The 25404-nt window shown below is 33.9% G+C and overlaps 1 protein-coding gene and 1 long non-coding RNA gene across 2 annotated transcripts in view; one reads left to right on the top strand and one right to left on the bottom strand.

The window, feature by feature from the left end:
- LOC147658849 (uncharacterized) overlaps window positions 1–25404 on the bottom strand; it is a 161846-nt gene that overhangs the window by 39103 nt on the left and 97339 nt on the right. The window lies entirely within an intron of this gene.
- Window positions 1–25404, top strand: part of Ptp36E (protein tyrosine phosphatase 36E) — a 95594-nt gene that overhangs the window by 61661 nt on the left and 8529 nt on the right. The window contains exons 3-5 of the mRNA XM_003690156.4: window positions 18020–18144; window positions 21280–21367; window positions 24671–24747. Coding sequence (XP_003690204.1) covers window positions 18020–18144; window positions 21280–21367; window positions 24671–24747 — 290 coding nt within the window. The remainder of the gene's footprint in view (window positions 1–18019; window positions 18145–21279; window positions 21368–24670; window positions 24748–25404) is intronic.

The following is a 25404-nucleotide window of genomic DNA, read 5'->3' as shown; positions in this document are numbered from 1 at the left end:
GGAAATTTGCATCATTACCATCGATCTCCCTGCGGAGGATCGAACGGAAAGAATTTTCGCAAAAATGTTATACGTGCTTCCTTACAGTCCATTACCTCCGCTTGGAAGTATTCCATCGCGTTCTTTTGCCACTGTCAAAAATGTAAATGTCCCCCGGCTGGCTTTTCCCCTAGACGGCGAACAGCCGGTATTCAGGAAACGAATTTTAAAATGGCCGCCACGCGTGGAAGCTCGATCGGTAATGACGACGAAAGTTGTCGATGAAACGGAAATAGCGGTAGCCAGCACGATTGCACCGTGCCTCGAGTTGCATCCTAAATGCGCCTCGTTCAGGAGTGGGCTGCAAATCGTGGTTACGAACTGACGTGCACTTAGACCGGTATTGCCGGGACGGTGGAAGTATTTTACACGTGCTTTACGCGTAATTTGGTCCTGGAGTAAACTAAACAAAACTGATACCGAATTACGGGTAAAGCACCCGTAAAATACTTCCTCTCCTGGACTCTTGGTATGCCACTGTACACGTGATTCTTCCGATCGATAATCTTTTCGGAACACGGGCGAATTTTGTTTATTACAGTAAAAGTAAAAGTTCTGTAATAAAATTCTTTTCGATTTTTTTTTTTTTTTTTGATTTACGTATACGTTTTTAGGATGTTAGAGATTTTGCTTCGTCTCTGTAAATTTTTGTAATTCTAATTGAAAGAAAATTCATAAGAATAGATTTATCTACGAAGAATTCGTCTTGAGGAAAATTTAAAATATAAAAGTTGTATTTAAATTTGTGAAGATTGGTTATTCGATGAAGTTATTTATAAAAAGTAAGTATGAAGTGATAGTTTGAACGTGACAGAGGAAACTATTGAAAACTTGCAAAGATTTTAGTCGGGCAGTTGAACTTAGCATTACATGCTACATAATTACATTGAATTATAAGGAGAATATCGAATTGGATTGCACATTACAAGGATTCTCTGCTGAACAGAGAACTGGCTGGAAACTTGTAATCTCTACGTAACAGATGTAACAACGTTCAATAAACACTGATGCATCAATATTTGCTGCTTGGCTGATCGGTTGTACTACATTCAAGTAGCATAGATTTATCTTGTCGCATCCCCCGAAACGTCTTCAAATTCAATTTGTGTTATGTCTGACAATTCACGCGTTTTATTTACACTATTCGCGCTGACATAAAAGTTATTGAACGAAAGGAAAATAAATAACTATGATTTTTATACACACACACACACACACGCGCGCGCGCACGCAATTTTAAATTGCATCGAATTTTCTTCCAACATTTAACATTTCTTAGGCAATATTATTCGATCTTAAACACACGTTCTTCTTAAAAAAGAAAAGTCTGGTTTGAAATCGATCTTTTCTTCACTCTTTTGGGGAAAAAAATTCGAATCGTTCGATTATTTATCGCGCTAACGTTTGCTCGAATCTCGGACTGGCATGTGGCCCACGTTATCGTTTGTGAAAGCCATCTCTAACGAGCTTGATAATCCTATCCTAACTGTAATCAGCACCAAGTTGTCGCCAATCAGCCGTTATCAAACAACCTATGAATACTCATGTCTCTATCACCACATCGCGGCCCCTCTTGGCTTGCGCCGCACATGGTTTGTTTAATCACAACCATTTCTGGTTCTCGGGTTTAACACCTAACGATTCGTTTCATAGAGAGGAACAATCTTCACAACGGCTATTCCAACGTCCGAGATTTTTTTTTTTTTATCTTGAATTTCTATTCACTTTCGTTCCAATGAAAATGAAGATTCGTCGGGGAGAAAGATAATTAGTTATTTCACTTTTGGGGAAAAAAGGTATTAGAATTAATTCTTACTATTTACGTATAAAAAGGAAAAAATGATCCTGAAATATAAAAGAAATTATTATATAATTCTTATATTTTGGAATATAATTTTGGAAAAAATATTGGAATTAATTCTAACTCTTATACATAAAAAGAATGATTTTAAAATATAAAAAAATTAAACGTTTCCGTTTCGAATCGTTGGAAAGTGAAAAATTGGTTCGTTTTAACGCCACGTTGGGCTGTGTTTTTGATCGGTTCGCTGCTTTAACAAGTGTTATATAAAAGAGAGTCAGAGAGAGAGAGAGAATGAGAAAAAAATATGATGAAAAAATACAAAAACGTAGAGAAAAATGCGCGTGTAAAAATGTTCCTCACCGCATGTCCCTCTCCCCCCCTATTTCTCTCTCTGATTAAATCGCAAGGATACTCGTCCAAGTTGAAATTTATAACGCGTGAAATTGCCGTGTTTCGTTGTCGTTACACGAGCGCAGTCGTGGAAGCAGCGGCGGTGGACTGATAAATCGGACGTTTCTTTAGCCACGCGCGATATTTATCGTTCCCAAAGGGACGGATCGACGAATCTCCGTGGAATTTTTGTCCCCTCCCATATTTAAACGTCTCGAGCTTACGACTGATTCGTTTTCTTCTTCGACAACGAGTCCACGTTTCTCACTTCCTGTCTAATTTTTAAGCGTTTACGTTCTTTCGTTCGATTGCATTTATTCATTTCTCTCGTGTTCTATTTTCATTCGAATTACTCGACGTGTGCCATACTCGTATATTTACGCGCGAATTGGATCGCGATCGCTGCCTCGATTCTCGTTTTGTTTATCTCCCCTTCTTAAACCGCGTGCCGCGACATTGCGAGCTCAGTCGAAGGAAGGCCTCGCCACGATTCACATCTATATAACGTAATTTATTATTTCCTTCGTTAATATATATATATAATATGTATAATATTCTTTATTAATATAATATAAATAATATAAATAAAATTCAATTATTTATATAATTATATAATTATTTATATTATTATATTATTCGTATTGTATTATTATTTATATATAATTACAATATACAATTACATAAACGATATAAAAAAATTCAATTATCGAAATCATTATTAAATTCTCATTTTTACACTTTTCATTTTTTAAAAATTCAAACAACAAATTTGTTTGAAATATAGTATAATCTTCGTGTTTTTAAATTGTTCTCTCTTGTTCCGCATCTTTTATTTTTTTTTTTTCTTCTTCCTTTCGAATTGACAAACACGAGTGACGCGGGAATTAATAATAAAATATTAATGAATAAAAAATATACATTCTTTACATTTCGTATTGTTTTCACGCAGACGATCATTTACACCAATTCTCAATTGTCGATTTTGAATATCCGATACAAGTTTCGATATGCGAGAAAATGCTCGATCAAGTGGATTTGTTGGCGGCAAACTTTCGTAGACGATTCGATTCGAGGAGGAGAAAACAACAAGGCAAATCCGCGTTATTTATTCGAAATCGATTCGCGATTGTTCCACACCGTCCAGAAAATCACATTTTTAAACGCGTTCGCGATTCATCCCCGCATTTTATTTTCGCTCATTTCCCCTTCGAATCCTGGAAATCCAATTGAAAAAAAAAATTGACCACGTGCTTCCTTTTTTTTTTTTTTTTTTTTTACAGGGAAACGAGCTCGAAATTATTCCGTTCGTGTAAACTGGTCCGAACTGATGCGGCGAGAAAGTTTTGCAATTTAAATTTTAACGAAACAAATGAAAGATTGAAAGAAGAACGAAGAGATATCAGGTCGATTAGAAAATTCCTATCTTTCTTCCTTTTCATCGCACGCACATCAATTTAAGAATCATTATCATTATTCAAATCGCTAATAAAACATTCTAATTTCTAAACGGAATAGAATGAAGTATAAAAGTCTTTATTAAGAAAATTCAAAGGAATACATCACCGGAACAAATTTTGTCGAGCAAAGTAAATGCAATCGAATCGATTTCCAAAAAAGAAAAGAAAGATAGTCATCTCGCCGAAAGAAATAACGTGCGTAAATAAGCTGCGTGGTTGAACAGCAGTTGCAAAACTTTGGAAAACCGTTAGGGACAAATTCGCTTTGTGAACGGGGCAAGTTTAGGCGGCTGGGCCGAGTCGGTCATCTTCCGCCGCTTTGTGCGGGCAAACAAGGAATTACACGAGCGGGCAAAGGGTGGAGGAAACGAGGTTGGAAATCGCGAGACCTCTCTCGAGGTCGTGCCTTTTCCGCCCCCGGAAATTCGACCCCTTATTCTCGTACCTCGTTTACCATGCGCCGTTTCCCTCAAACAGCGGCAAATCTCCCTCGAGGCCGTGCGCGGAGGAGATTCGAATCGAAATTTCTACCGTTTCGGGACAATTTTATGGATTTCCTTTTTTTAAATCCAAGCCAACGCTTTGGTACAAGTTTTTGAAAAGTTTCGTTCGAGGAAGAATTTTTTCCGGTGGAAATTCTTTCGAGAGATGGTTCGATAGAAGAATTTCTTTTTTTTCACGTTTCGTTGGAATATTTTTTTGTTTTTTCTCGCGATAAAGAATATGTCTAAAAAGGTGTTGGAATTGTAGGAGAACTTGTACAAAGCGAGATATCGATTTGACAGTTAGTTTATTGGTAGCCAATACCATCTTGTTGAACGGTATTGAAATTTTTATACCCGAGTCACGAACGAAATCCTATCTCTTCTTCGACATGTCGATTCGGTGATATTGTTTATACTGGTCGGGATCACGATGTGTGTAAAAGCACGAGCGTACAAATCGTGGACGGTTTTAAAGGGTAAATGGACCGGCCATATCATAGTTTTATCGAGGAGGAATCCGAGGGATTCGTATTCAAAGCACGTATCTCGTTGAAGAAATTGGGCTCCCAACATGTTTGGCTTGAGACGAAGAGGAAGATCTACTCGTGTTAATAAAATGGAAACGGGGCTGATTCTCGAACGAACCGAGCAAGAAGGATATTTTTGCAACTTTTCGATGATGGTCGCGCAGGAAACGAGTAGCAAGGATTCAACGAGACGAAGTTTCGTCTATGAATTTATTTACATATTTTCAAGAGGACAAAATAGCGAGGAAATTTCTTCTTTCGAGGATATGATGCGAATCCTCGAGATTTTTATCATTGAAGATATAAGATGCTGCTGTTGTATATTTCTTCTCAAATAACGTAATCATCTTTTCAGAAATCGTTTATAAATTAACAAATGTTCCACTGAAACTTCAAATTTTCCATCATAGATATCTATTACCTTCATTTTCACTTTTAGTTCTACCCTAAGGGACATCTTAGAAAAAATTTAAATAGTAAATAGAATTTTAGAAGCACAGAAAAACGAAAAATAGATGACGAAACGTTTAATTCCCAGGGGATTGTAGTAGAGCTGAACTGCCAGCGACAGAGACTTCGAACCGATCCAATCAATACAACACTATCGATCGTTTTATCGTCGAATTTGTCGAAGAATTTCTCCTTGGTGGAATATTTTTTTCGAAATGTCTAAACCCAAGCGCTGTTTATGAATACTCGACGGGGACGTTTTCGAAGCGTGTCTCCTCTTCCCTCCTCGACGACTGTCGATTCAATCGACTTTGTCGCAGTTGTTCTTTTGCGAGTATCGCTCGGGCGGAAAATGGAAATTCGAATTTTTCCTCGACGATTCTCTACAGGGAGACGGCCGTGATTTATAGGGAATATTTCAGAATGGGCTAACGAAGTGTAAAGCTCCCCCCTCCCCTCCTTCCATCGACGGTTGGTGTCGATGCAAGATGCATCGAGGTTATCGTGAGTTTTGGCGGTTGCCGATGATTTCATTTACCTCGAACAAATTTCGAGCCCGTGATATTATTACACACTGTTTAGCTATAGGCAGACGTAAAACGAGCTGAAATTATACCTGATATTATTAATGCTTCCTCCAAAAGGTGTTGTAATCGACGTATTGATTCGCGCAAACGTTTAATAACCGACGGTTACCAATTAATCCGAAGAATTGTACCTGGGATACTATCATGAGGCGATGATATCATATTCTGATCTTGTATCAACGCGTTAATTATCCCTTATAATCGGTTTCATTGAAAATATTTAACAAGGATTGAAAATTTAAAAAAAAAAAAAAATAAATGTATTTTATTGTCTCGCGCAATGTTAATTATTGTTTTTCTTCTTCTTCTTTTTTACAATTATCGAAAATCGATAAATATCCAACGTTTCGTTCCAGGATAAATTCAAAAGATCTCTTAGATCGATTTTTTTCTTAAGATTAAAATCAAATATAGTACGCTAAAGTCATTGCAAATTTATATATTTGTATATATTTTAACTTTATATTATTTTCAAAAATAGGGAAAAAATAATACTCCAAACTCGATTAATTATACAATATGCAAATCTTCGATATCTCTACTCGTACTTTAACTTTATAGATTTTTGGAAATAACATGAGCGTCCATTGTTCAATTTCTACGATTCGAAAAAATCCTGATTTTTCGATCTCTTTAAGAAGAAAGACTTTTCGGGATTCCTCAATTTCACTTGCGAATCTGAATTAACCATATGCGCGATATGCGTGTTATCCTCTGTGTATTATCCACGAGACGAGAAATGAGACGAGCGCAAATAAGTTGGGGGAGTTGATTGAGATGCGCGCGGTTACTGGGTCGGATCCATGATCCAGAATTAGAAGAGTTCGAATGCTCGAATCGATATCGTCAATCGCGACGATCGATGATCCTCCCTAGAAGGTCTTTTAGAAGTCGAAATTTTCCTCTGGGAGAAGGTGGAAGGTCCTTGAAGACGTTTTCAAAGGAAATATTTGCGTGGAAAACATTTCTTATATATTTGCCTCAACTTGCCTCGTTGGACATTAATTGAAATTACGTTGTAAATTCGGAAATAAACGTGCAAGTATAGGGATGAAAAATAGAGAGAGAGAGAGAGAGAGAGATTAAATTTTAAAAGGTTATTGAAATATTAAGAAATGGTAAGTCGAAATTTTTTCCCCTTTAGATTTTTCTTTCCAAGTTTTTTCCTTAAAGTTTATACATCCCCTCTTGAAGGGAGGATTCGAAGGAAATATTTATAGAAGAATCGATGGGGAAGGAACAGGACAGATTAAATTGATTTTCCTTTTTTTTTTTTTTTGAAAAAAAAAGCTTGATCAATGTATATATTATGCGAGCTTGTCTTTTTTCATTCATTTTCAACTTTCCTAGAGAATTTTGAAGAAAAACAGGGAATTATTTTTATTTTGCCCGATTTATCTTCTCGAGAAATATATTCAATCCAATTATACTTTCTCGCGCCCTCTAAGTCAAAGCCAATCGATTTCTCTCTTCATTTCTTAACCCTGTGGCTTCTTCTTCGTTGACGCAAGTGTCGAAAATACACACGCGAACTCGTGCATCCTCGATATCATCGATATTTTCGTATAAGGAAGTCACGTGTTAACTGGTTGACCGCCATGGAGGTCATCGGTGATCACCGAATTAGAATCACAGTCGATGACGCTTTGGGGGTCATGATCGATGATGATCGATGAAAAATAAATAAATGAATAGTTACACTTAGTTACATTTTAAAATAATAATTTTTTAATTATTCGATTTCTTTATTCCCAATATTTAAAAAAAAAATCTCGTTTTAAGAAAAATCTTTAAAAAACAGATAAATTACAAATAAATGCTCAGTTTCCAAAAAATGTTATAAATTTATAACCTTAGAAAAAGCAACAAGTTAGAGAAATGGATGGAAAACTGATTGTTCCACGAAAATTATTTGAATGGTAACATTGAACGAAGGTTAATTTCTCACTTAAATTTCCTTCAATCATCGTTCTGTCAGCTTTCGAACGAGATTCGTATAATTTTCTCATCGGTCGCTTTATTTGAATTTGAAATTCGCCTAGGGGCATAGCCGGCCATCTCCTTTTCGTTGAATATAGTATTTGATTCGGGTGGAATCGGGCGGAATCGGATGGAATCGGACGGGTATGCACGGGTATTCGTGTTTTCGCATACAAACGATAACGCGCGTTCCCTTGATTATCGCCTCTATCCGATTTACCAGCCAATCATAAACCCCGCCCGTTTGAATGGCGGTTGATTTGAAAGGCGATCGAGTCAATCATAAATTAAGTTGTCCCTAGGAGGACGGCACTTTAATAATCCTGATTAGAAGACTCGATAGGGATGCGATGTACTGGATGTGACGTCTGAAGAGGGACGTTTGAAAGGCTCTATCATCTTTGAAAGGGGGAGGAAAAAATTGTGTCGATGACGAAGAGCGAGAAAATAACACGTTCGAGAACGTGTCGAGGATTTTAAAATTCGAAGCGTCTTCAGATCGAGGAAAAATATTGTAATTGCGTAAAAAGAAATTTTCAATTTTCTAATTTTCCAAATTTTAGCAATTTTTCCAAAAATTTTCAAAATCTTCCATCGCATGTTTCGATTTTTAATATTCTTCATAAATTGGATCCTAGTGTTTTTTTTTTTTTTTTTTTTTTTTTAATATCGACGTCTCTGAAGCGAAAACGTATTTACAGTTTATATAAATTACAGGAACCAAAATTTATGTCTTACGATACGAATTTAATCGCATTAAACTAATGCACCGATATTACTATATTATTCTATCATAACGTTTTAACCAGACTGATTATCCCTTTAATACTCTCGTAACAACATATATACTGGCCTGTTATGAGGCCGTTTTGCCAAAGGTGGGCCGCAGAGTTAACGTCAACCTGTTCGCAATCCATATTTCGTACATGTTCGATGGTAATTGCACACCTGTCGTGTTGTGCCGCAAACATGATTGTCCAGACCGCATGGCAAAGGACACTGGTAAACGTGGCGATCGTAATAACGTTGAATTTGAAATTATGATGCAAATTGATAAAAAAATTATGATATTCTGATTCACCGAAGAAGAAAGGAAATTAAAATTATACAGATCGAAGAATGTTATATATTTGTTGTTATGGAAAAATTTCCTACTCGATTTCAAATTAATTTCGAAATTAATTAATCAAGATCTAACAGATAATTCATTTCAATTGTGCAATCTTGTATTGATCTTTGTTACAATTTTGGAATTAAAAATTTTATTTCCTCCCCACAGCTTTTACACCTGTGCTTTTGTATATTTGAAGCTTTCGATTCTATCTATAGACGCCGTTTCATTGCCAATAAAAATAGAGAACGTTCCATTCAGCATGGAAATTTAGATACTTGGGTATTTGCGAATTTTCAAATTTTCAAGCTTTCAAGTTTTTATAACCTGCTCGTAAATTCCAAGTTTTTAAATTTTCCCCAATCGATGATTTTTATCGTTCATGCGTATATTTCATTGGCAGTATAATATATATATATAGAATTCTAATATTAATGGATGGTGTACAACATTCCATTTAGTATGGAAATTTACACGAGCTTTTTTCGAACATTCAAATATTCGAGCTCATAAATCTATTTCTAATTTTAAAGCGTTCATATTTTCATTCACGAGTACGTTTCATTCTCGTTGAGAATCAATCTTAAATTTTAACACTCGACAAATTTTTATATTTTTTACCTGTTCTTTTTGTAAATTTCCAAAGTTAATATTTTCATTTCACCTTTTCAAATTTTCAATCACTATACGTGATATATAATCTAACGTGAAAATTATTTAAAACTCGAACATTTTCAAGTTTGAAGATTTCAAACAAAAATTTTTCAACTTTCAAATTCATTCAACAATTTGCAGACACGTGACGATATTTTATATAGAGGCTGACGAAAGAAAATTGAAACGTTTTCACTTATTCATTTATCAAAAAAAATTAGTTTTCCCTCCCCGAAGAAAACTTTCATTCACCTACGTTGAAGGTCGAAGATGAAGAATCCTCCGACCCGTGTCACCAAACAAAGATGAAAGCCCGCTGTGTCGGCGATCTTGCCGAGATATAATGAAGCACTTGCGGTTCACAAAGGTATTCGACGTGATCGTATCGATCGCCTATGAAATACGAAACAAAGATGCTTTGTACTTTATAACGTCGTTTTCATAAATCTTATTTCTACGATGCATCCTACGATGCTACGTACAGATAAATTTTAAGGCGATCGATTTTACGAATATGTTAAATTCATTGCTGCCATTGTTTTTGTTTGATAACATTCATAGCTGAACAAGATGGATTCGGATATATTTGGATTATATATATTTTTTTTTAAATAATGAATTCATTTTAATAACGTGGATTTATATATATATATATATTTGGACTTTTGCTTTTTTTTAATAACAAGAGGAAGAAGTTAACTCGGTGTATATATTTGATAATTTCATCTGAGAGTTCCTTTGAGGGAAATTGAGGAAGATAGAAAGTCGAAAGATAGTTGAAAGATTAAAGGTAAATCATATGCATGATTGACCGTTTGAACATGAAATATTTTTTATGTATTAAATAGAGGGATGTGTAATTATAATTCTTCGCTCAAAAGAAATTAAAATAAAGGGTGAAAGTTTTAAATTCTTTGACGTTTTCTAATTAGGAAAAATTATGTTAGGAAAATTTCTTTTGATGGAATTTCAGAAGCCAAAGAACGTAATAATTTATATAATTTTTAAGATAAATACTTTTGTTTTAATTTTAGAAACGTTATAATAATATACTATTTCTTTCTTTTTTTAAAAGGTGTTGGCACACAATTAGTCTGGCCAAAATCGTGTTACTACATCAAAGATGTTCGTTTCTAATTATTAATTAATTTTTTGTCGATAGGAACAAAAGTATATCTTTCACGAAGATTATAAATGATTTTAAAAGAACGAGGAACAATTGCGAACGAACATCAACGATAATTTCTACAAAAGAAAAAAAAAAGAAGGAAGATGAAGAAATAAAAGATCCATTAAATTTAAACATTTCTTACGAAAGGAGAATATAATAGAACTTCGTTAATATTCGAATAATAGAGATACTGTTTTATCGAATTCATTATTTTGTCCTCAGAAAATAATTATTTAAATATAATAAAAATTGATGAGCTATTCCATAACAATGATCGACTGATTCATAATTAAATATTATGAACGATTCCAAAGAAGAAGAAGAAGAATATCACGTTGGAAAGGAAGGAAGAACGACAAAAATTGGATGCACAATTCGTGTTAAATGTTTAACACGTTACGTGTAAAAAATATTCGTAACAATGAATAATTTATTATTGAATATTACATCAAAAAGAAGAAAAAGAATATCACTCTAAAAAAAAAGGGAAGAACGACAAAAATTGGATACACAAACGTGTTAAACAAACATTATGTTTTTATCCTATAAGAAAGAATTAATTTCATTATTATTCAACGAATACTCGATCACAAAAAAAAAAATTCCCACCAATCCATCTTCGAAGTATATTCGTCAAACGATATAAATAACGTTGCGCAAAATTCGACGTAGCTAGGCATATCTTATCAAAACATCGAAACGATAACGCAAATGCATACGAAATCAGGGACGAGGAGCTTCCACCTCCCCTTTTTTCCCTCCTGGTTCTTTGGCTGGCAAACTTCCCAACAGTGGTAATGGACGATCTGTGTCAGACACGACATTCAATTCCTCCACTGTAATTACGTTCGCGGCTACCAGCCCTGAGTTTTTACGATGGCGAAAGGTGGTCCTAATTTCCCGCTGGATCCGCTGATTTCGAAAGCTTTTCATAAGTGAACCTGATGATTGTTTAATGGAAGTTTGGGCTCAACTTTTGAAACTCGAAACTATTTTGATACACTCCTTGTCCAACCTTGGTTAATCGTGATTAATTCTAAGTGCGGACACTTCGAACGTTCTTCTCGTTTTCTAAAAAACAGATGAATCTTGACGAATTATTAATGGCAATTTTGTTTTATAATTAATTTTTATCGCATTCAGAAGACGTAAACATTGATTCTGTGAGTTTATAATTTTATAGGTGAAATTGTGGTAGAGGGTGGATTACATTTATAACTTTGCGATTTTACATTTATATCTGTGTTAAAAACTTACGCTATCGCAAGATAGATAAACTTATTACTCGACTTAATAACTTTGAAACCGCATGTAGTTATAGAGAAACCCGGAGTGCTTTTCATTTGAATGCGAGCAAGTTTGAATTTTGCCAGCTATTCAGAATTCTTCAGGTATTGATATTAATTTTCCATGCTCTGTTTGCCCACTTTGGGGCAATATTAACTTAATGCTATTGATTCGATATCGACAACCAAAAATCTTAATGTCGTTAAGCGTTCGATCATTTTTGATTAAAAGCAAAAAAACAAGATCATTTTAAAACAACAAAGAAGAAATATATATACATATATTTCGAGTGAGATCAAAGAAACTGAAATCAATCGAGAGAATTAATTACACCAACAATTTTCTTCGACAATTTCTAGAGGGACGAGTCATTTCTCAAATTTCAAAGAACCACGAGCTTTGAAAAACAGCTTTGAAAAAGGAGAGAGAGAGCGAGAGAAAATTCAAATTAACTATTTATGAAACAGAGGAAAAAGTGCAATCGTCAATTTCCATTTGTTCTAACGAATATCACGAGAGGTTGTTTGTTCTAACAATTTGTTTGTCTCAAAGGAGCAACAGCCTGGAAGAAGAAAATTACGTAATATCGGCGAGGAGGGGAAAAGTAAGCCATTTCGGTTTCGCTGAAATATTTAATTAAACTCTTTTATTAAATTATAACATTTAAACAAAATTATTGTTGCATCGTGAAATTTCAAGATATAATTTTCGTTCGGATTGAAAAATATTTAAAACGTGCCACGTAATTCCATTTAACTTGTCGAAAATATAAAACGGTAGCAGCGTTTGCTATCAAGAATCGAAAAATGAAAAGCAACAATACGTAACACGTTCGTTTCATTGCTGTTGTTGTTTCGCAAAAAGATTGCTTATCGTGCCACGGAAACTAATCACAGAGGTGAAATAAAATGTCTTCCTCAATTGTTTCTCTTTTTAACGTGATGAGCATTTTTAATATCATCGTGCACTCTGTAAAGTATACGTCGAGGTTGGAAAAAATTCAATGTTGCTGAAGATGAGATAGAGAAAGAGAGAGAGAGAAGGGAAGAAGAAAATGATGCTGAAGATGAACGAGAAGGAAAAGAAAAAGAGGAAGAGAAGAGAGGAATTCCCTGCTGTTCTCATCCAATCTTTAGATAAATGAATAATAAAAAAAAATCACGAACAACGTATCATTAAAAGATGATTAAGTTATTACGAAAAATTTCTTTCGAAAAACTAGATGTTCCAACAAAATTTACTCGCAAATTTCATAATCAAATTTGAACGAATTCTCATCGACTGAATTGTTGGAAAAATCATAGAATTTGTTATTTATACTTGTGTTGGTAACTGTTCGTCCCTCAGCTTCGGATAAGCGGAATTCTATTGTACTCGCTCATCCACTTTCATTCACGATGGCCAACAGTTTCAGTTTCGAACGTCAACGAATCGTGTCCAGGGGAATGGATGGGGTTAAAGCCGTGGAAATCAAAGAGAGAGAAACGATCCGCTTTCGGGTTCGATATTATTTCCGTGGCACACCTGTGGATGACACAAAGAGCAAACGTTCGTAAACCGTTTAGCTCGCCTCGAAAAAAAAAAAAAAAAAGTCGAAAAACCGCGGTGACTTTCAAAAGGATGGAATGGAATCCACCCTTGAAAACGTACGAGTCGAGCTTGATCGACCTCTGACACGTGTCTTCGACCATTCACCGCGGATTCTGTGGGATCGTTGAACGAAGGATTGAAGAGAAATAAAAGGATTTATAAATGTGTTTATACGTAGCACGATACCGCAGGCAAACGTTCAACAAAATCCATATTGCAAAGCATAAGGGAATGTGAATAAACTGCACAGTATTATCTGATATATGAATTTGTTTGTACACGGCTCTTGGATTCTTCGCAAAGAGCTTTTCTGTTTGATTCTCTGATAGTTGAATGGACTAGCTATTACTAGGTTCAAAGTTGGATAATAGAAGGTGTTCGTGCGAGGCTTTTATCTTAAATCAAACGTATCTGTTTGTATAATTACATTATCCTGGGGAGGATAAGGTCGAATTTTTATTCTGACTTATTGTCGTCGCTTAAGAAGAACGCTTATTATTCGAGAGGGCCAACATCGCGCCTCGTTTTGATTATTTTCCTATAAATAGCTAGCTTGCCTGTTTAATAATCCTCGAGTCCTTCGAAAGTTTGTTGAAACGATTATCGATGCAATCTGGAAAAGTGATTTTAACCAAAGTTTAATAGCGCGATTGGAAAGGTTTGAAAATTGATCGAACGAATCGATTTCTCACGGATCGTAATTCTGCTAATCCCCTCCCTTTTTTTTCATTTTAAAATTGTAATAATAATATACATAATTTCCAGTGGAAGGATTCGATCTTTCTTCAATCTTTCTTGAAACATAACACGAGATTCGCGCAACATAATTTTCGCAAAATAATCCAACGACCAATTGGACAAATTCCAGAAAGATTCATTGTCATTCGCTTTATCCGATCTGTTATTCCATCACGCGAGATTACGTTTCTAATTGCTCGTAACGAGAATCGTTGTTGTTGCACGCAAGAAACCGTGGCGAGGAGGGGGGAAGAGGAGAGAGATCCATTAACAGGTCCCATCATAGGTGGGTCTTCGTTTTATTTTTAACGCCGAACAGGATAATTAGCCGCCCTATTTCTGCGGTGAATCGCCCTCGTATAACTCGGCGGCTACAGCCTTGATTGCTTTTTTATTCGGCCGGCTTGGAACGCTCCGGGGACAATGAGGGTTGGGGATGAAGCAACGGGGATGCCTGTGTCATCGCGGCTTTCTTGCGGCCATCGAACGCTGATAAAGGCTAATGAGGCCGTTGTACCAACCCTCTCTCCCTCTCTGCAACCATTGTTATGTAATTAGGCGAATAAAGGATGGATCGATACGGTTTAATAGAATCGATGATTGTTTTTTATATACGGAAATAATAAAGGAAACAGGTGATTCGGAGCAAAAGTTTTTGGTAACAGGGATCACGAGTTTCTTTTTCTTTTTATGGCGATGTGGAATCTCGTTTGTTTACTTTGAGAAATAGATTTAAAAATTAGCATTGTAACGGAGTTCATTGATTGCAGTCTCATCTCTTATATAAGTACAGTATATTTTATTTTATTTTTATCCTTTCTGTGTAACAGTTACATGTGGATGATGTGGATCGATCTTGAACCAGATAACCAGACGTATAGGATTGACGAGTGGGAATCGTTTGTCGTGAAATGGATTACAATCTGAAACTTTAGATAGTGAAACCTTAGATGAGGGACAAGTGTGTAATAACAAAACTATCGTCGATTAACTATCTCGATTGCGAGAATCGATAAAAGCGAATGAATCGAGGAGAAGGGTCCTGGGGTAACCAAAAATTTCCATTAAATATCCTCGAGGAAATATCCAACGAATCCAAAAATCGAGTATGTTTGCCGATGTTTGCCACCGATGTTCCACTTTCCACCGTTACATATTGGGACGTGACAACGTTCCAGGAAGTTGATGAGATTCGCGGGGGATGTTTATATGCAGAGGCGTGACCCAGTTTCGAAACACTCTTTTAAGGGAATAGCTTATCCAAACCGATGATCTCTTTGGATAAAAACGACTTAAAACTGGATGGCTATTGGATAAGTTGGCTGGTTCCATGGCCACATAAAACTTCTTGTTTATTTAGTGAAACAAAAAAATCCCAATTTTGCTAGTTACTCGGTGAATTATGATATTATTTTCTCCCTTCTTTTCTCTCTCTTTTTGTTTTAGAAATTGCTGTAAAAATGAATTCTAGTCGTAAAGACTTTAAGCTTATTACCTAGGGAGAGAAAGATAAAGGTAAAAGTGTGATTTAAAAAGTATTCTCTTCTGAAACGTTTCTCTTTGCGACGATTTATGAACACACTAGATATAATTTGAAAACAGATTTCTTCCATCGTGATTATTTCAATATTCGCAATTTGAATTTTTCGTAATCGCAATTACTTTAGTTTCAATCGATGGCCGATAATTGTTGTAATGGAATGAAACGAGGATCGGAGAAGATAAAAATTTTCTCAATTAAAATATTTAAAAAATGGACGATTTTTTTCTTTATACTGGATAAAATTTTTAAGAATCTTTACTACGAGTGATTAATTTAAAGAGTAGTCAAAAGAAAGAGATAAAAGTGTGTCGATCGAAGAAGAAACGTGGGATAAAAATGGAAATACAAACATTAGCATAAATTTACATTTAGGCGAATGGATGAATGGATGAATGAGAGTGGACGAGATATTTTTCTTTTTCAACTTGATTCGGTTTTCTTCGGGGATCTGTCAGCAGTCTAGTAATGGATAGTTTGCGTCTGACACGAAATTCAATTATCCGGTGTAATTAAAGGTACGTTCGAATCTCGCGATTGAATTTTTTCGAAATGAAATGGCGAAATTAGAAGTTGTTTAATCTTCTAAAAACATTGAGAAGAATTTTTATAAATACGTTATAATAATTCTTCGAACAGAAAGAACTTGCAAATTACCAAATTTTCTGGAAACTTGAAAATTATTATTATATGAAGTTTGGAAAAAATAGAAGATCTCATTTGTTAAATTAATTTAATCCTCTGCTCATCAAAAAACGGGGGATTATATTTCACAGCGATCTTATTTTAGTTAAAAAATATTTTTAATGAAGTATCTCGTCACGTATAAAATCTTTTTGTAAGATTTAAACACGATATAGTGTATAAGCATCGCTTGCTTACATTTTTCAAACTCTTTCTGGAATTACGTTCCAGTTATAATTGCTAACGTAATTAAGTTAGCAATAAATAGCTGGGTAAACGTTTGTGTTAATTTCCAGTCTCCCGTGTGCTTCCTGTTTTCTTTATTTTCCAATGTTAAATGATGTTTTTCAGTCATTAAGACTCTATAAATATTCTTAATCTGAAAATACTTAATTTACTTCTCAATTTTAACCAACCAATACTATATTTCTCGTGCCTTAATCTTGAACACATATTCTCATTGTAAAAAGCAGATTTTATACAATTATTAAAAGTAACATTAATTAATATTTTTTCAAAAATAAATATCTATCTATAGCATAGTGTATTTTAGAACTCAATCGAACTTTATTAAAATTAGAAAAATTTTAACCGCTATAATTCCGAAGATAATAATTTTTGGTCAAAGAATGAACGATCGTTGAAAGCGCGGAATCTTTCTCTTTAAAATATTTTTTCATTTATCCCGATACGACTTCCGGTTCCAGAGATATCGTCGCGTGAACAAAAGTTAATTTTTAATCGTTCGCCTTAAACTCTGTTAAACTCTATTAAAATTAGGGAAACTTTGAACCGCTGTAATTTCGAAGATAATAACTTCCGGTCAACGAATGAACGATCATTGGAAGCGCGGATCCTTACCCTTTAAAACGCTTTTTCATTTATCTCGATACGACTTCCGGTTCCCGAGATATCGTCGTGTAAAGAAAAAGGTAATTTTTAATCGTTTACCATCTCCGTCCTTGTCTCTTACTCGGACCTCTCGCCCGCACCTCGTCTCGCTGACCTATCCCAAACTGCAGACAAGCGACAGACGCGATTCTTAGAAAAACGTAGTACACATTTCTAGGAAAAAATATAGGTCAGTAGGTCGCGAATCCATTCATAATATCTGTCGTATCTTAAGCGCTATGCTATACTTCGAATGCGTATATCTCTGCAACCGATTGAGATATCGGGATAAAACAAAAAGCGACTTCGATGGCATAGTTCTCTCTATTTTCTAAGCAGATTTTTAACTTCTTTTTTACAATTTTAATATGAAAATTTAAAAGTTACATTTACGAGTTCACTGGTTTGTTGTATGTGATACAAAGTGTATAGAAACAAAATTTACCATATATTTTACATTTATATTGAATATTCGGATATTTTAATTTCACGTAAAGTGTCCATAGTCGTCACTGATATATCCATTCGTCTTTCTCTCTTTCTCAGAGAAGCAATGTTTCAAGTAGAAACTGTCGATTTACTCGACAGATTTCGAGTGTCCGCCACATTAATCCCTTTTCTTTTTTGTTCACAGCCACGGAGGAACTCGGTAGCAGTATGAGCACCACCCTGCCAACCGCGCCGACCGAACTCTCGCAATTTCCCAAGCTTTGCGAGTTACGTCGAAAGTTTCCTGTTCTGTACCGCGTCGAGTTTCAGGTGAGGACAATAAATCTCGACCTACACCCCCTTCTTTCCCCCTCCCCAACGATGATACCAACGTTTTCGAGCCTTATTTCGCGCTTCTAATAATAACTTCGACTTACAACTTACTTGGAATCTCCTCTTCCTTCTCAAGATATCGGATCGAAATGAAGTTTAAAAGGATTTTTGTGTTGTTTCAAGAGATTCTAACAACGGTTATACAATAGCTTCTTTCGAGGGGGATTCGTGTGATTGAGAAGATTAATATTTTTCTAAGAATTAAATTTTTGAAACAGAAATATTCGAGTAGAGTAGAACAGTTATAAAATTTTAATAATCATTTTTCCAAAATCCAATATAAAAATAAAACTCCACCTGTCATTTAACGACAATTTAAAATCACGGTAACAAAAATTCAAATATTTAATATCGATTTGTTTAAAAAATCATCAGCACTACTATCAAAATCTCATGAAATAAAATAATTCAATTCCACGATTCAGAAACGTTCAATGTATGCATTCGCCACGACAAAATTATACGAGGGGATCATTCCCACCGGTGAAATATATATGTATTGGAGAGGGTGCAAAGTGGCTCAGGATAGGCAGACAGCCAAGACATTGGTGGCAGACGACATCTAGGAGACAAAGCGATCTCGTGAGAATAGGTAGTGGAATCGAGTAACTCGGCTCGATATCGGTTTCTCATTAGACTGCCATTTTGGTGCACAAATTCTGAGCCAGACACCTGGGAACAGAGAATAGCTTTTGCCTCTCAGACTGGTAGACTGGCGAACCAGATGAACCAGACCCTCATGGAAATCCGTGAAACTTTCATTGAATCTTGTTGATGACTTACGGATTTACTGGTCAATCTACAATCACTTTTCATATCAAACATCTTATGATAATTTTCTCACTTTGTTAAATTTTAATCGAGAAAATTTTTTTACAAAAGATTGTGTAATTCTAACTTGTTCCAAACTCTTGGATTTTCTTATTTCTTATTAGATCTTAGTCGAGAGAATTTTCCAAGGTTACGTAATTCTAACTTTTCCAACTAAAGTCTTGGAAAAATTTTTTATTTCGATCAATTTTGGTCCACAGAATTTTCTAAGGTTGTGTAAAATTTTAATCTCGCTTCTTTTAAAAGAAGTTTTTTTTTTTTTTCTCGTGTATTCCATAATAATTCCAAACTTTCAACAAAGATTTTTCCTTACTTTGTTAATTCAAAGTCTCATTTCTCAATAAAAAAAGAAATTACACAATCTTTATATATATATATCTCAACAAATTTTTTTTTTCACATCCTATCTTCAATAATATTTTTTATTCAGAAATTATCAAAATTCCTCCTCTCCATCTTGAAAATTACCGATCTCAATTATCCATCCATCTATCTATCGTATTTCACGATTATTAAATTATCCCCAAGACACCGGTAAATATCACCAGATCCATTTTCCGCCGGTCGAACGAACCAGATTGAATTTTGGTCAGCCCGACGGAAACTATATTTCGCCACCGTTCACCAAGGTTTCCTTATCAGCCGGTACGAGAATTATCGAGATGACGAAGGCTGAAAACTCGTTTGGATCGCTGGCTTCTCGGATCTCCTCGTCGCGTCGGGAATTTACGGGCACCGTTTAATTCGCAACGATACACGCGTCGATTGCCTTCCCCGCCGATCGGAACACGGTAATTGGCTCGACGTTTATCAACCCTCTTTCACGCCGAGTTCATCGAAAGCGATTCGAGAGGCGGACAGGTGACTGTTCGATCCGTGTGCTTGTTTGCCTTTGAGTCGTTGTTCTCTTTTTTTTTTTTTTTTTTTTTTTTTTTTTTTTATCATTTGCACGGATGATTACACTGAGAGATACGGGACTTTTTGAATTTGAAAAAGGTAATTTGTAGTGTGGAATCGATGATCAATCGATTCTTTTTTTTTTTTTTTTTTTTTTCTGTTGTTGATTATCATGAGTTTTAACGGCGAATACGAAAAATTTTTTCATCGATTCTTTTTTTTTTTTTTCTACGAGAGATAAAGAATTTTTGAATTTCGAAAAATCGTTGTTATTGCAAAGTTAATAACGAATAATATGAAAAATTTGTCGTCGATTTCTCTTTCTATCGTTGGTAAGAGCGACGATATCACGAGAGATGGAAATTTTTTTGAATTTTAGAAATTTAGCTTTGTGGAGTTGTATCGTGAATGACGAATGAAAAATTTGTCATTGATCTTTTTTCTATTGTTGTTGTGATTGCTATGAGAGATATGGGAGATTTTTTGAACTTTACAGTGTTGTTTGAATTGTGAAATATTAGTTATCGACTTTTTTTTTTCTCTATTGTTGTACGACTCTTTTATTTTTATCCAAAGATTAATTTGTATTACAGAATTTGTGACAAATAATGAAAAATGAAAGTACGAAACTTGATTGAAGAGAGAAAAATTCCTGAAGGATTGTAAAAATTTTAAAAAAATGAAACTGAACTTAATCTGTTCCTTACGAATCAAGAAAGGAAAAAATCTAATACTGTTTGAAAGTATATTGAAATTAAAATTAACGATTTATAGATAAATCCAAGTTTTTGATACGTTTTGTATAAATGAAATAATAGATAATATTTGAAGTGAAAAAGGGGACGTTATAGAGTTTGTAGTATAACTATTGGAAATTAACGATCCCATATCCGTATATTTGCACGTGTATAAACGATAAATTGCAAACGAAATTTATGAAATTCGGACGCGGAGTAATTCCGCCCGGTTCATTAATAATCGAGAGAGTTTAATTTAAACTTTGTATCCACTGCCAACAGTGTCACTTACGTGTCATTATCACGTTCGCTGGAACGAGTGTACGCTCGTGATTTCAATTAATATAATATTTTGTAAATTTATAAAGGGGAATATTTAAAAATTAATATTTCTAATATCAGCTGGTAACGATCGATCAAAGATTTAACTTGATGCTTATTTTCTTCGATTTGTAACGGTAAAAATTATTCTTCTTTTCTTAAAAAAAAAAAAAAAAAAAAATATATGTAACATATAATAGATATAATTTTTGTTAACTTCCAAGTTTTTCTATATCATTTTCTATATCATATGATGTTTTAAAAATTTGATTTATTTGTTTTACAGACGGCAACGAAGGTGGAGACGCATTCGTGTAGACACGCCATGAAGCCAGCCAACAAAGAAAAGAACCAGAACCAGAGGTGTATTCCTTGTAAGTAACAATCACTCAACATTGTATATAATATCATTGATCAATATGGTAAACTTTTAAATTAGAGATTTTGTCATATTTGAAACCAGTATACGTGATATACTATATGCAGACAAATATGATCTTTTTTTAAATTTTTTTTTAATAATAAGTGAACAATTTCTCCACGTATAATTTCAAATAACTTTGCTTCTAATAATTATTTCAAAAGGATATGAAAGAAATAACGAAAGAAACGTTTACTGTAACTCCTACACGAATAATATTTAATATTTCATTTTATTTCTACACAGACACGTGAACAAACATGATTTCATTATTTCAAAGGTAATTTAACATTTAATATACTATTTCTCAAGCAAATTAATTCAATTTTATATGGAGAAATTCAGGACACAATTCGCTATTGACACAGGTAACTCGATACTTCGCTATTCCATAAACAAATTAATCTATACTTTTACAAAAATAACTTGGAAACTTAATTTATTATATTTCACAAATACTTTATCCTTGTACAACAATACATCATCGCAAAGATAATTAATAATCGTGAATTCACCCTCATTCAAGAATATCCGATCCAACAATATTTCTCTATCTAATTATATAATTTATTTAATATTTCATCCATTCACACAGTACACAAAACGCAAACACACCCAATTCGCAAATCCAAACATACTTAAATTCCTCCTCCTCCTCCTCCTCCCCCCCCCTCTCACACGCATACATAAATTCGAAGATATTTCAATATTCATTCGTTGTCTTAACCCATCTTAATTAATACTTAATTCCATCTATCCAAACAACTTAACACCGAACTCGAAATCTTCTGCAAACACCCAACTTTTAATTCCAACGCAAACACAACCCCATTCCCAATCTCACGAGAATACTTCAACACGATTGTTCAACCACTCTCTCCCGCTCGCAATTTTTATTCTACAAATCCTTTGATTTCGCCGTGTGCACACAATGCACAACCTGCTCGTATTTTTAATTATTCTTCTTGGAGGGAGGGAGAGAGAGAGAGAGGAGAGAGGGAAAGTAAGAGAGAAAAGAAAAGAAAAGAAAAATTTCGGTCACGACTAATTAGGAAACGCGGGTTATATTCTCGCCTTTCGTACGCGTGCTCGACGTACACAAGAGCGTAAAGAGGGATGGCGGAAGTTGAGGGCAACACGAATTTCCGTTCTCACGGTACGCACACTTGTATTTGTTGCCCATCCAAGTATCTATCTATCTATCGTGTGTGGATACTTGTCAATTTTAATGAACGTGATTGACGTGTTTATTATTAAACATAATAATGATACAATAAATTATGTAATATAACGTTAAATATTATAAAATCATCTTTGTATATATTTGTAATTTTTGTTCGATAATATCGTAATGTAAAAGTAATTTTAAGTAATAACGGAAAACTTCCGTTTTATATATACTCATCGCTTTTAATGTTAAATGAGACACGACTTCGCTTCTCTTAAGCTGCGAATTTTAATCCACAAAACATATCTTGTGTCATTGTGTTACGAATAAAACGAAAAAGGAATTAAAATTTCTCTCCCTGTGTTGTTGCAAAAATTAATCCCGGAGATTAATTTTATAAAATTGAAAAATTAAAAATTTGCAACGAGCTCAATGATTAATTAATAATTTACAGAAATTATATATACTTATAATTTTACAAACTGTATCCATTGCTTAATATTATTATTATCGATTATTTATTAAATTCAACGCTAAATTAAATATTGGGATTGGCAAATTTATTAGAAAATAATTAATAATAGAGTTTCGAATTTTTGAACTTTTCCTAGTGTCTCTGCCGCGCATATGGATGGAAATATACGCGAGAAACGTGATCAAATAACATTTCCTCGAAATTGATACAGTAGCTTGTTTTCACGGGGTGAAAATGTTCGTTCGAAAAGCAATTTGACCAGGTTTTTCGGGAATCCGGCTAGAATCAAACGACTGGTTTCCGTTTCACCTTTTGTTTAAACAACATGATCTTGTTATTTCTATGTTCTCTCTCTCTCTCTCTCTCTCTTTGCATCTTCGTTTTTCACTTTCCTTTTTCCCCTCCATTCTGCTCGGGGGGATTGCGGATTGTTGTTACTCGGAATAGGGCAATTAGAGAAGCGGCTTCCCTTTGTCCACGAAAAACACGATCTTGTTGTTTTATTTATCTATTTTTACCTTTTTTTTTTTTTTTTTCTTTATTGAGGTTTCTGTTAGCGCGCTTTGTACACGTACATATTTCTAAATATACAAATGGAATTTGTAACAAGTGTAGGCAGAAATATTTATTTTAAGGCGTATACGATAATCATATTGGAAATAATGGAGGGTTTTAAATTTAATTAAATTTCAAATTGTTTTTTCTTTTTTAAATAGATGTTAATCAAAAAGTTTTTTCAGTTTTTAGAAATTTGATTTACAATTTTCATCAATCTAATTATATTGTAGTTTCTTTTTTTCTTTGAAAATACAATTTTGTTATTTTATTCCCTTCTTTTTTCTTTCTTTTTTTTTTTATGAAAAATTAATAAATTATTAATGTATATAGATTGTTTATACATTGGAAATGCTTTACACGAATAAAAGTATGCAGAACACATGAAAATAAATAAGCAAGATATGCATATATTATAAATTTTATATTGGAAATACTATATGGTATAATGAAATTTATACTAGTATCCATGAATATGGATCTCGTTATTTTATTTTTCAATATTTTCAGTTTCAAGTTTTTGAAATTCTATTTCTACTCTCTCTTTTTTTTCTTTTTTTTTTTTAGGGGTGTAGATTGCGTTACACGCGATGGGACAATCAGAGGCGCGAAGAAATTGGATAGAATACGAGTGAATGAACATTGTTGCATTGTCGGATAGAGAGTGTATTGAAAAATTATTTAAATATTTTCTTTTTACGTATGTGTGAAATATATCGTATAACATTTCGAAAATTTACGCCCCTATCTTTACACAGTAATGAAAACAATTTTCATTATATTATACGTATATTAAAAGCACAATTTTTAAAATAATTGTGTAAACGTTTGAAACGAGTCAATAATATATTTTATCCGATAAATTTTTATCCCATAAATTGAAACGCTTGATATGTATCCAACAGATTGTTTTTCAGCAATTTTTTGCTTGCTTGATTAAAAAATAAAATATTAAATAGCGAGTTTTTCGATTAAAATTCTGCTGATGCAAAAACAGATTTTACATATCATATTTGGGCGTTGTTATTAACATTCATCAATTTCCTTTTCGAGTACAGATGACTACAACAGGGTGGTTTTGGATCCAATTGAAGGCGAGCCCGATTCTGATTACGTTAATGCCTCTTATGTAGATGTAAGTAGATACTTGATACATGGACCGATATTAGTTAAAGCATTCTTATCCTGAAATTCAACATTATCGTACACAAAGTGTAAAAGGGATTCTATCTTTAAGCTGTCCAAGCTTTGATTAAATTTCCTCGAGATTTCATGGAAATATTAAAATATGATATTCTACATATTTATTTCGATATAATAATAAATTAATAATCGCGGAAAATATTTATAATCAATGTTTTTCTTATTTGTTATCAGCGTTAAAAATTTATTTTAATATAAACGAACGTAATCGAAAGGTTACGTCGTAGAGGATTAAATTTTTATTGGAAGAACGTGAAATTCTGTTTTTCGGCAACGTGACTCGGCATATCAAAGATCAAGATTAACGTTACCCATTTTTCTTAACCTTCGAACACGAAATCGAGCTTAATTTGAATAATCCATATCACATTTCTAGAAATAGAACTTGATAGAGATAGCGACAGCATCGTTATATTTTTATCGCGTGAAATAATTTTTTAGTTATCTTTTTTTTCGAGTTTCAACAGATGAAAATCTGAATGAAAATTATTACAAAAATTATATGATCCATTTTCTTTTTTTTTTTTACATAATCTAATCTAACTCATATATATTTAGATACAAATTATATATCGCTAGCTTTGAATGT

This window comes from Apis florea, unplaced genomic scaffold (assembly GCF_048593485.1).
Source record: "Apis florea isolate Af1SG1 unplaced genomic scaffold, ASM4859348v1 contig_1615_pilon, whole genome shotgun sequence".
NCBI lineage: Eukaryota > Metazoa > Arthropoda > Insecta > Hymenoptera > Apidae > Apis > Apis florea.
This window is presented reverse-complemented; position numbering and strand designations above follow the sequence as displayed.